This window comes from Canis lupus, chromosome 14 (genome assembly GCF_011100685.1).
Source record: "Canis lupus familiaris isolate Mischka breed German Shepherd chromosome 14, alternate assembly UU_Cfam_GSD_1.0, whole genome shotgun sequence".
In the NCBI taxonomy this organism is placed as follows: Eukaryota; Metazoa; Chordata; class Mammalia; order Carnivora; family Canidae; genus Canis; species Canis lupus.
The window spans coordinates 16,293,972-16,307,097 of NC_049235.1; the positions used below are offsets into that span (position 1 = coordinate 16,293,972).

Sequence of the window (13,126 nt, forward strand, 5' to 3'; positions counted from 1 at the left end):
GAGATTACTGGATCATAGGGTAGTTTTATTTTTAACTTTTTGAGGAAACCCCATACTGTTTTTTCAGTGGCTGGGTCAATATGCATTCCCACCAACAGTGCCAAAGAGTTCATTTTTCTCTACATCCTTGCCAACACTTGTTTCTTGTGTGTGTGTTTTTTTTTTTAATTTTTATTTATTTATGATAGTCACAGAGAGAGAAAGAGAGAGAGGCAGAGACATAGGCAGAGGGAGAAGCAGGCTCCATGCACCGGGAGCCCGATGTGGGATTCGATCCCGGGTCTCCAGGATCGCGCCCTGGGCCAAAGGCAGGCGCCAAACCGCTGCGTCACCCAGGGATCCCATTTCTTGTGTTTTTTATTTTAGCCATTCTGATAGGTGTGAGGTGATGTTGATTTGCATTTTCCTGATGATGAGTGATGTTGAGCATTTTTTCATGTGTCTGTTGGCCATCTGTATGTCTTTCTTAGAGAACTATCTATGTCTTCTGCCCATTTTAACTGGATTATTTGTTTTTGGGGTACTGAGTTTTAAAAGTTCTTGATACATTTTGGATACTAACTTTTTAACGAATATGTCATTTGCAATTATCTTCTGCCATTCAGCAGGTTATCTTTTAGTTTTATTGGTTGTTTCTGTCACCTTGCAGAAGCTTTTTATTTTGATGTAGTCCTAACAGTTCATTTTTGCTTGTATTTCTCTTGCCTCAGGAGACCTATCTAGAAAAATATTGCTATGGCCAATGTAAGAGCAATTACTGCCTGTGCTCTGTTCTAGGATTTTCATGATTTCAGGTCTCACATTTAGATCTTTAATCCATTTTGAGCTTATGTTTGTGTATAGCATAAGAAAATGGTCCAGTTTCATTCTTTTGCATGTCACTGTCCATTTTCCCCAGCACCATTTGTTGAGGAAACTATCTCCCATTGCATATTCTTGCCTCTTTTGTCAAAGATTAATTGACCATATAATCATGGATTTGTTTCTAGGCTGTCTATTCTATTCCATTAATCTATGTATCTATTTTTGTGCCAGTATCATACTGTTTTGTTTACTACAGCTTTGTAGTATAACTTGAAATCTGGAATTGTGATACCTCCAGCTTTTTTTTTCCCCCAGACTGTTTTGGCTATTCTGGGTCTTTTGTGGTTCTATACAAATTTAGGATTATTTATTCTAGTTCTGTGGGAAAATGCTGTTGGTATTTTGATAGGGATTGCATTAAATCTGTAGATCGCTTTCAGTAGTATGGACATTTTAACAATATTTGCTCTCCAGTCCATGAGCATCTTTCCATTTGTTTGTGTCACCTTCAATTTCTTTAATCAATGTTTTATAATTTTCAGAGTACAGGTCTTTCATCTCTCTGGTTAAGTTTATTCCTAGGTATTTTATTCTTTTTTTTATAATGTTATCTTTTTTAAAATTTTTATTTATTTATGATAGTCACAGAGAGAGAGAAAGAGAGAGGCAGAGACACAGGCAGAGGGAGAAGCAAGCTCCATGCACCGGGAGCCCGATGTCGATCCCGGGTCTCCAGGATTGTGCCCTGGGCCAAAGGCAGGCGCCAAACCGCTGCGCCACCCAGGGATCCCTATTTTATTCTTTTTGGTACAACTAAATGGGATTGCTTTCTTAGTTTCTTTCTGTTGTTTTATTATTAATGTATAGAAATGCAATGGATATCTATACATTGATTTTTTTTATCCTGCAACTTTACCGAATTTATTTATCAGCTCTAGTGGTTTTGGTGGAGCCTTTAGGGTTTTTTATATAGGCTATAATGTCATTTGCAAATAGTGAAAATTGTATTCCTTGCTTACCAATTTGGATGCCTTTTATTCCTTTTAACAAAAATTGATTGCTGCGGCTAGGACTTCCAGTACTATGTTGAATAAAAGTGATGAGAGTGGACATTCTTGTCTTGTTCCTGGTCTTAGGGGGAAAGCTCTCAGTTTTTCACATTGAGTATGATGGTCATTGTGAGTTTTTCATATATGGCCTTTATTGTGTTGAGATATTTTCCTTCTGAACCTACTTTGTTGAAGGTTTTTATCATAAATGGATGTTGTACTTTGTCAAGTATTTTTTCCGAATCTATTGAAATGATCATATGGTTTTTATCCTTTTTCTTATTGATATGATGTATCACATTAATTGATTTGTGAATATTGAGCCACCTTTGCATCCTGGGAATCAATCCCACTTGAACATGGTGCATGATTTTTAAAAATATATTGTTGAATTAGGTTTGCTAATATTTTGTTGAGGATTTTTACATCTATGTTCATCAGAGATATTGACCCCTAGTTCTCTTTTTTGGTTGAGTCTTTGTCTGGTTTTGGTATCAGCATGCCTTACAGAATGAATTTGGAAGTTTTCCTTCTTTTCCTATTTTTTTGAGATAGTTGAGAAGAAAAGGTATTAACTCCTCTTTAAATGTTAGGTATAATTCACCTATGAAACCATCTGGCCCTGGACTTTTGTTTGTTGGGAATTTTTGATTACTGATTCAATTTCATTGCTGGTAATATTCAAATATTCTGCTTTAGGTCATGATCTCGGATCCTGGGATCCAGCCCCATATCAGGCTGATAAACGTTTCTTCATCCTTCACTTTTTTTTTTTTAAGATTTTATTTATTTGTTCATGAGAGACACAGAGAGAAAGAGGCAGAGACATAGGCAGAGAGAGAAGCTGGTTCCATGCAGGGAGCCTGACATGGGACTCGATCCTGGGATTCAGGGATTGCTCAACCACTGAGCCACCCAGGTGTCCCCATCTCTTCATTTTCAATCTACATGTGTCTTTAGTTCTGAAAGGAGTCTCTTATAGGCAGCATATTGATGGGTCTGGTTTTTTTTTTTTTTTTTTTTTTTTTTTATCCATTCTGTCACCCTATGTCGTATGATTGGAATGTTGTGTTTAGTCGACTTACATTGAAAGTAATCATTGAGAGGTAGGTATTTTACTTGTTTTATGGTTGTTTTTGTAGTTTTTCTCTGTCCTTTCTTATCTTACTCTCTTCTCTCATGATTAGCTGACTTTCTTTAGTGATATACTTGGATCCCTTTCTCTCTATTTTTTGCATATTTTTACTGATTTTTAATTTGTGGTTACAATTTGGTTTGTATATAACATCTTCCATATATAATGGTCTATTAAGTTGATGATCGCTTTAGTTTGAACCCACTCTTTACTCCTCTCCTCCTCATGTTATAGTTAAATGATATCATACTTTATATCCTTTTATTTTGTGAGTCCTGTGACTGATTTTTACAAATACACTTCTTTTTACTGCTTTCGTGTTTCCTGCTTTTTTAACTCTTGCTTATGGTCTTTACTTTTCACTCTAAGAGTCATGTAGGGCTGGTTTAGTGGTCATGAATTCCTTTATCTCTTGTTTGTCTGAAAAACTCTGTATCTCTTCAATTCTGAATGATAGACTTGCTAAATAGAGTTTTCTTGGCTGCTGATTTTTTCTTATCAGCACTTTGAATATATCATGCCATTCTTTTCTGGCCTGAAAAATTTCTGCTGAAAAACCAGTGGGTACCTTTTTGGGGTTTCCCTTGCATATAACTGCTGTATTTTCTTTTGCTGCTTTTAAAATTCTCTATCACTACTTTTGTCATTTTTTTTTTTACTTTTGTCATTTTAATTACTATGTGTTTTGATGTGAACCTCCCTGGGTTGATTTTTTGGGAGAAAGATCAGAAATTTTGAACATATAGAGATAAAATGTTTATTTGCCACTGTTTGGAGATGTTGAATAGGTATTTTTATATATTTGACTGGAGTTGAGGGGAGAAGTACAAACTGGAAATATAAATTTAGGAGTCAGCAGCACATGGGTGAAGAGGAGAAGAGGAGAGTTGTTGGAGCAATGCTTTTGGAGAGATGTGGAAGGTTCAAGATCTAGTGCCCTTGCAGAAGATTTGATTTTTGAATAGGAGCATGAATAATTCCTCTATAGCAACAGGCAGAAAAACAGAGAATGAGAGTGAAGGCATTGGAGTAAATGTGAATATGGAGTCTAAATTTCCTTTTGACTGTTTCCATTTTGTCTGAGATAGCACACAGTCATCAGCCAAAAGTGGTTTGGGCAGATGATGAATGAGACGATTGTTATGTCAGGAGTGTGTGAGACTGCTGGTTCCAAGTCAGCCAGAGCTGGGGCTACATCTCTGGCAAATAGATGGTACCCTTGGCAAGATGAGGCAATGAAACCTCATTCATAAAGCACCAAGATACTGAGGTTGGTGCAAGGTTTTCAGACATCATGGGTGATAAAATCACTTTCTCAATTCTTTTCCTGAAGTGGGATATTGCAATTATCTGAACAGATTCAGGGACTCAGAGCTGGTGAGGTATATATTTAGGCAAAGGACGGCTTATAGTTAGGCACAGTAGAGTGAGGAAGGGAGTGTCATGATCTCTTGTTTTGATCTGCCCTGAAAATTATGGGTTTTCTGTAACAGATTATAATCATAATCTTCTGTTCTTAATTTGGAACAATATCAAAAAAGTTTCCCCTTGTCTTTTATTTATTTGAATAAACATAATCTTTATTCATTTTGTAGTATGTGTATATATGTATATATACGTATATGGAAATGCCTAAATGGCTAGAAAGAGCAAGAGAACAAGGTCAATTTATGAACCAAGGTGCTTTATACATGGGATTTGTAGGCTTACATATTTCCCTTCCTCATTGCAGATATTCAGATCAACTCTAGGAAAGAGCACAGAAACCTTGCTTAAGAACAGTAATCACATCTGTTATCATCATTTTTCCTTCCTCTGAGGAATCTTAATATGTTGCTTTCAAGGAAGCAATGCTCAAGAGACATAAGAAAACATAAGTCGGGCAGCCCGGGTTGCTCAGTGGTTAGCGTCACCTTCAGCCCAGGGTGTGATCCTGGAGACCTGGGATTGAGTCCCATGTCGGGCTCCCTGCATGGAGCCTGCTTCTCCCTCTGCCTGTGTCTCTGCCTTTCTCTCTCTCTGTCTCTCATGAATAAATAAATAATCTTAGAAAAAAAGAAAAAGAAAACATAAGTCCAACCAGCTTAAGGGAAAGGGGAATTATTGACTCTGATAAGAGAAAAAATTGACTCCATGGTGTGTCTGATCTTGTGTCCAGATGGATCAGCAGAATCCTGTTTCTTCTTCTGAAATGACTTCATTCTCATGCTGGCTGTTCCCTCATGAGGTGAAGTCTTTTGAGAAGAAGATGCCAAGACAGAATTAGACACGGTGATGATTTGGGTCTCCATTAATCAACGTCAGCTCAGACCCTGTGTCTAAAAGTCTTCAAAATGTCAGGTATTTCTTTTTTTCTGCTTTATAGTCACTCCAGTGAATGGTTGTAGTAAACGAGGAAGGACTGGAAGAAATCATTATAGTATATTTTTGGTGCAGTTCTTGTGGAGCCCTTTCTAGAACTCAGATACTTCTTTACTCAATGAGTTCTGGATCTGAAAATTGGCTCAAGTTTGGAAACTGATTAAGGGATCACAAATTTTTATTGGAGCTATGCCCTCAGCCTCTTCCATTCTTGCCCTTTTCTGAGTGTGGATATTAAACAGCACCCTTGTTGAATAACCCGCTATTCTACCCCAAGGAATGCTATGGTCTATTAACCATCTCCATTCCTCCTGTGAGTCAAGCCCCCATTCACTGACCCTTTGACTTTGACTGTTGCTTTGATTATTCTAGCCTTCTGAATTCTCATGTGTGAGTACCACCACTTGATCGTTATTACTTTGGGACCTCCATCATTCCCACTGGCTGTTAGTAAGCCCAGCTCCATGACTGTTTCTACAATCAGTCTTGGCCTGCATTGGGGAGCCATCACTGAACTCAGTGACACTGGTGCCCTTCTTAGCAGCATGTTCCTGATGGCCTTGATGTTTTCTCTGGACCCTCTCCTGGAATATATAATATATAATCATCTGGTGGTTTTTCTGGTCTGACATATCTACTCCAGTAAGCTCAATTCTCTCAACCTTTTTATTCCTTCTTCCTTCAGTGTAGGCAACTCAGGTATTACCACTTTCCTCAATATTGGCCCTGCTTTCTTCAGACTTCCAAAAGTCACCCTAATAGTGAATTTGCCCCATCCCCCTGGGGTCTTGCCAGGGTATTAAATCCCATGTCCTATGAAAGTACCAAGTCAACAAAGTCTTATTTATCTAGTTTAACATTCCAGTGCCTTGATCAAGCATCTTCAAAATTCAGTATCGGTGGTATTGACTTCTGCTAATACAAGCTAATAGTACTATGGAATATAATTTTTTCCCCTCTCTTATCAGGTACAGTGTGTCCTCATCTGGATTCTACTGAGTTTAACTCAGTTTTTGGCCTATCAGCCAGAAGGAAGGAGAGTGGGGGGCTCCCATGAGGGAACTTATTGAAACATCTTATTTTCCAGCATATGGGGAGTCTACCTTCACAAGCTCTGACATTTCAGGGGGACTTGCAGAGTCAACATCACATCCTTAGGAGGATCTATCCATTTACCAAGGCCATCAGGAATATAGTGGTAAAAAGGGAACTGTATCACTAAGAATTTCAGTGTCTCTCCATAAACCAAAACTGACAGTAGAGACTGTCACAGAACTGGGCTCATTAAATCCATGGAATTACTGACGTTCCCAAAGTAATAGAACAGGTGGTGGTATTTAAACACAGAAGACATGTTTCAGCCAAGTTTTCCCAGCCAGAACTCTGGCCTTTGCATGTGTGCCTGGCTGGACATATAAATGTCTCTGGAGCTCTGTCACTATCAGGTCCTCAGTCTGCTGCTTAGCTGTGTGTCCATTCCCCCTATAGGGGATGAAGGCTACCAAATAGGTCCTCTGGCTTTCGTACTTAGTCTTTAACTGCTAGTCAGTTTCTTATTACCCCCCTATAGGGCATTAGTATAACTCTATAACCAACCCATTCTGCTGTCCTTGTAGGCACCACTTCCCTATACCTGCCAGGACATTCCTCTCCACCAGTTCATTTTACTAGATGGAAAATATTTTACCACCAGTGAATTTTTTTTTTAGCAAATCTGCTGTCATCTCTTTCCAGGGACTATTATTCATGCTCCACATACTGCTCAAGAGGGCACCACTTTGCCCATTGGATAGTAAGTGAACCAATTTCAAAACTTTATCTTACCATTTGTTTTCTCAGAACACTTCTAGGAGTATTTGTGTTAGTTTATATACTTCAGGGATCACTGTCAAAATGTGATTAGAAGTGCAAAAATGTTATTGGAGAAATAGTTGGGAAAGATAACAGAGGGAGCTAGTAAAGGTGAAGAGAACCTTCAAACAGTGACATAGGGATGACATTTGTAAAGGAGAGGCTAAGGAATAAAGATTTATTTGGAAGAATTTCAGAATACAGCCTAGTTCTACAAAAATTTCAGCCAGATTGATGGGGCATCCTCAAGCCAAAATCTTCCATTAGAAGCATTCTGGATTAGTGTTTTTACCACATTTAATCTTGGCTGGGAGCAGTCTGGAGGAATCATGGTTTTGTCACAAATATGATGGGACATCTGACTGACAATAGCCAAGGCCATCAGCCACTTATGATCTAAACTGGGCATTTTCATAGCTATACACTACATGGTCTCAAGATGGCTTTTGGCAGCTATGGGAATTAAATCTTTTCAAGTCTGAATCCAGAGAAATATAAGCATCTTTGTCCTAGCATTTCTAGCAAAAGCCCTAAGATTGACTTGGATTGGACTAGCTTGGGTCAGGTGCCACCCACCTCATGGTGGCTGGGGAAATACCATGTCCTAGTTTTCTCGGGTCTAGGTTTCATACTCCACTTCCAAGATAGGCTTTGGGGTCCCATTCATACAATGAGGACTAAGCAGTGGTGAAGGGCAGATTCTCAAACAGAAACATGCACATAAAGAATATATGTATTTTTAAATTTTAATTGCTGTTGCCAAGTTGCTTTCCATAGAAATTATAACAATTCACAGCTCCACCAAAAAGTATAAAATGGTACTTTTCTCCACATCTTCACCAGCAATATGTATTAGCTTTGTTTTAATATTTTTGCCAACCTGATGCATACAAAGTGTCAGCTCATTATTATTTCAGTTTACAATTTCCGAGTACTAGCATATTTTAAGCACATTCATTGGCTACTTGGGTTTGCTTTTCTCTAGATAGTGTCTTTACATCTTTTGTCCATTTCCCCACTGTTTCCCTTCTTTTTTTTTGTCTTTTTTCTTGTCAGTTTATAAGAGCACTTTTCATATTAGAGCTAATAACTCTCAATTGGTCTGTCCTCTGCCTTGCAGATAGGCAAGAAAAAAGCCTGGAGGTCTGCTCACATCTTGTCCATCTCCATCTTTATAATCAATTCTATATCATAGTCTTCAGGGTGCATTAGATCAATATGCCAGGAATCCATGGCCTTGGGACAACTCCACCATTCATTTTTGAGAAACAAAGTAAGATAGGCCCCAGTGAAACACAAGTTTCCATGCCTCATCCTTTCCCCCTACCCTGCTGGGAAAATATTGCTCAAATTTCAATCATTCTGGAAGCACCTTAACAATTTTGTCATACCCTTTAAATTTTGTACTACTATTTATATTTCTGAAGCTTGACATTTTAACATAGATTTATTTTAAAAGCTTATGTTGTTACCATTATATCACTATACCCATTAATTACAATTTTCCAATACACATTAAAAATAAATTCACAGGGGCACCTGTGGCAGTGCAGTTGGTTAAGCCACCCACTCTTGGTTTCAACTCAGTTCTCTCCTTGGATAGTGATCTTGGGGTGGTGAGATTGAGACCCATGTCTGGCTGCCTACTCAGCAAGATCTTGCTTAAGTTTCTTTCTCCCTTTCCCTTTGTCCCTTCCCTCTGTGTGCATGTACTCTCTCTCTAAAATAAATAAATAAATAAACTTAAAACTATGAAAGTAAAAGATAGTCATCTGCATACCACTTAAAATACACTATACTTTGGAAAACTACATTAAAGCCTGCCATAGGCGCACAGACCAGTCAAGGAGAGATCAAAGATTTACAGAGCTATCAGTTTCACTGCCTATTTGTTGCGCCCCATGGGGTGGAGTGCATGATAGTTTCATTTATATCTGAGGAAAACACAGAAAAGTACAACTGTTTTTTTTTAATGTGGTGGACATTAGAAACCAGACCCTGTTCCAAAAACAATAGGTTAGCAGGGATCTAATCAAGTCCAGTGGGAGAACTTTACCTAGTGATCAGGGTCCTAGGAAGCCTAAGCCCAGGGCAGACCAGGATTGCATTAGCAACATTCTGTGTTCTGGCTAGAACACGACAAGTTCTAAGGTTCTGCAAATTATGCTGAGGTCCAGGGTTCAGAAAGGGCTGCCTCAGAAGGTGCTGTGATTTGGTCGGGTCACAGTCTCTGACAAGGTCCACCTGTCCATCTTGGTACCTGGTGCCCACAACAGTCCGACTGGCCTGCAACTGGCTGAAGGAACAATGTGTTGGCTGCGGGCATGGAGCCAAATCCTCTTGCCAATTTTCCTCTCCCTCTTTCTCATTCAACTGCTTATCAACTTCTCAGAGGATCAATTTTCCCAAATCTCCAGACAGAGGGGCAAGCAGAGATCACAATCTTTGGATGATGGTGAGCCCCTGAGCCCAGAGGATGATGCCCTACACATGCCACTGCCATATTTCCTTTCAGTTGTGGCATCCTAGCAGGCTGAAATTTTCATCTCTAACTTTGCTGTTTAGTGTTGGCAGGAAGATGTGTTTAAAGGCTCTTGACATTTTTGGTGAAATCCAATTTAATTGGATTCAAATTAATTTGCTGTATCAGAAATGTGAATAGTGGATTAAAACAGTTTAAAAATTTGGGAAAGCATGTGTCCCTTTCCCTCGCTCACTTTTTGCATGACCTATATATCACATAAAGTTTGTGCTGTGAATAAGCTGATCAGACTCTGCTCAATAGCCATAGCTAGTCTTCCTTAGTATTTAAAGGTTTTAATTAATAAATTGCTTAATTTGTGTCTTAAGAAAGAATTACTTTGGCCTGAAGACTTCTCTTAGTTCTCTTCCTCAACTGAAGAAATTTCGGAACGTTAAAATTCATGCTGAGTTGAATCCATGAACCTGGAAAATAAGGTTTTTAGTATCCTAAGTTGAAATTGTATAAATAGAATAAGGATAGGATTTGAACTATTTGGAAAATGCCCCGTAAAGCCAAGATTGCCATTTGTATGAAGATTGAAGAATTACTGCTCTCTGGTTTCTGGGGCCTAAAAGAATGTTAGTATCTGTAAGAGAATCAGTCTTCCTTACTAAAACCAAATCAAAGCTCTCAGCTTTGCCCTGCAATGAGACTCCCCTTTGAGAGAATGAGGAGTAGGAAGAGGCTGAATCAAAAGGCCTAGACTGTTTCCTTTGGTATAAGTATATAAAATATAAGGCTACAGTATAGAGAATTATATAAAACCTTGTGATCTGCTCCCCATTGTTTTTTTTTTCTCTTAGCTGTTCTTTTTTTATTTTTTATTTTTTTTAAGATTTTATTTATTCATGAGAGTCACACAGAGAGAGGCAGAGACACCGGCAGAGAGAGAAGCAGGCTCCATGCAGGGAGCCTGATGTGGGACTTGATCCTGGGTCTCCAGGATCACACCCTGGGCTGAAGGCAGCGCTAAGCTGCTAAGCTACCAGGGCCACCCTCTCTTAGCTGTTCTTAAAACAATTCCTCTTCCAGGTAAACATTAGAATAAGCTTGTGTGATTAAGTTGTTCTATTTTTAAAATTATTAATTTATTAATTCATTGCAATGCCAATCAAAAAGAAAAATCTTGTTTTGATTTGTGATATAATATATTTTGGTGCCTGGCATTTTTAGGTGTTTCAAATTGTGATCACTCATGGGCAAAGAGAAGGGGACCAAAGATGAAACTTAATGGAATAACATTTTAGACATTGATAGAGGAAGTGGAACCAGTCAAGAAAACTCAAAAAGAATGGCCAGAGATGTTCCAGGAGAACTAGAAGAGAATGATGCTGCAGAAGTTATGAAAAAAAAATGTAATTAAGAGGAAGGAAGTAACTAGATAGAAGATAAATATACAAAAATCAGACCTTTAGGGCAAGGGAAGAATCTGGTACCTGCAGTGTAAATAGCTAGTACCTCCTTAAGGAATAGAGTGAAAAGAAAGAAAGAACCTATTGTTTCATGTAAAAGATGATTAGCTGGCCCTCACTGATTTTCCAACAAGGCAGGAAAGACTATAGGAAAGATTGCTGGGTAATTATACAAATGTTTAAACCTCTGACATGGACCACATCAGGTCATTCACTGACATCAGGGTCAGGCTAAAAGAGGGAAAAGAGGCTATGAGGGGCAAACAGATTTGGAAAACAATAGAAAGGACAAGGAAAGTGAAGCTCTGAGTAAGGTCAAAATGCAAGTGAGAAAGGAAAGGAAAGAAGATTCCAGTCAGAATAGAATATTAGAGTTTAGGATTTCATGGTTGAAACCATACAGAATGAGGCCAAAATCTAGGTTGAGATCAGTGGAAATAATTTGCTTAAGATAAAGGATCAGAGTTTTTCTGGATGGTGGAATTTCAGTGTTTGTTTTTAATGTGTACGTATTTCTTATATTGAACACATATTACCTTTATAACTACAGACAGACAATAATCCTGTTTTGATTTTGGGAAAAAAGATAAGTAGCAGGAATGAAAAGGAAAATATCAGGACTTAGTGGAAAGAAACAAAGCTGTGGACTTGATACTAACTGGAATGTTTTTATTTTTATTTTATTTTAATTTTTTAAAAAGATTTTATTTATTTATTCACGAGAGACACAGACACAGGCAGAGGGAGAAGCAGGCTCCATGCAGAGAGCCTGACATGGGACTTGATCCCAGGTCTTCAGGATCACACCCCGGGCTGAAGGCAGTGCTAAACCACTGAGCCACCAGGGCTGCTTGGAATGTTTTTAGAGGCAGTGTAAGATTTTACATATAAGAGAAATGTAATTAGCTTTACTTGAGTGAAACAAGAGAAATGCATCGTACCTCAGAAATGAGCGAATCACCATCACCTCTATGTTTCCCTCTCTGTTTTCTCTTCTTATCAGCTTCATTCGCTCCGATTAGCTTCTTCCATAGGACTTTTTCCATGGCCACTGGCAGCCCCATCTTCTCAACTTCCCGAACAAAGAGAAAGTGACTCCCTGCCACCTCTTAAACCTTACATTTTAATTTGTAGATCATAGAGGAAGACTCTCATTGGCCTGACTTGGTCATATTCCCTCTCCCTGGACTAGTGAGTATGGTCTGTGATTAGCCCAGTTTGGTTCAGGTGTGTAGCCTTTGGTGCCTGGCTGGGACCAGGGAGTTTATGTAGGAGAGGGCAGTTATCAGTGGTACATGTGTCTAAAGCTGAAGAAGAAGCTGTCCTGCAAAGGAAGGATGGGTTATATTTCCCAGGAGAAGATAGAAGTGCTGGTGGTCAAAACAGCTCAAATCCACATTGTCATTATTTGCAAGTGAACTTGAATGTGTTATTTGACTTTTCCAAGGTCACTTTCTTCATCAATAAAATAGGGATAATAATAACCACCTTTCAGGATTGTTTTCAAATAGACATCTGTGTTTACAAATTGCTTAATAAGGATTCCACATAATCTGAGAGTGAAGGCTAGTCTATATTTCCCATGGAGCTGGATTGATTCCTAACTGTGGCTGCTCAGTAAGGGTTTGTGTTTTTCTAGTTGGTTCTTTCAGAGACTCACCTTTTCCTAGTTTACACAAAGATGCCTTGTCTTCCACTTTCTCTAATGTATTAACATTAACAAAGTAAATAGAAAACAATGTTGATTCTGTACATGCTGATATGATGTAATGAGGCAATTTCACCTCTGCAGTATTTTTCCCCCAAACCCATATCTTCAGTCTAATCATGAGAAAAACATTAGACAAACCCAAACTGAGGGATATCCTACAAAATATTCGGCCAATACTCTTTAAAACCATCACAGTCATGAAAAACAAAGAAAGACTGAGAAACTGTCACAGACTAGAGAAGACATGATGACCAAATGCAGTGGGATCTTGGAGCTTAG

At 38.5% G+C, this 13,126-nt stretch overlaps 2 protein-coding genes across 2 annotated transcripts in view; both read left to right on the plus strand.

Moving 5' to 3' along the window:
* Positions 1–13,126, plus strand: part of CDK14 (cyclin dependent kinase 14) — a 722,239-nt gene that overhangs the window by 37,214 nt on the left and 671,899 nt on the right. The window lies entirely within an intron of this gene.
* Positions 9,360–13,126, plus strand: part of PTTG1IP2 (uncharacterized LOC118827801) — a 34,638-nt gene continuing 30,871 nt past the window's right edge. Inside the window, 1 exon segment of the mRNA NM_001387868.1 lies at positions 9,360–9,655. Coding sequence (NP_001374797.1) covers positions 9,508–9,655 — 148 coding nt within the window. The 5' untranslated portion in view covers positions 9,360–9,507.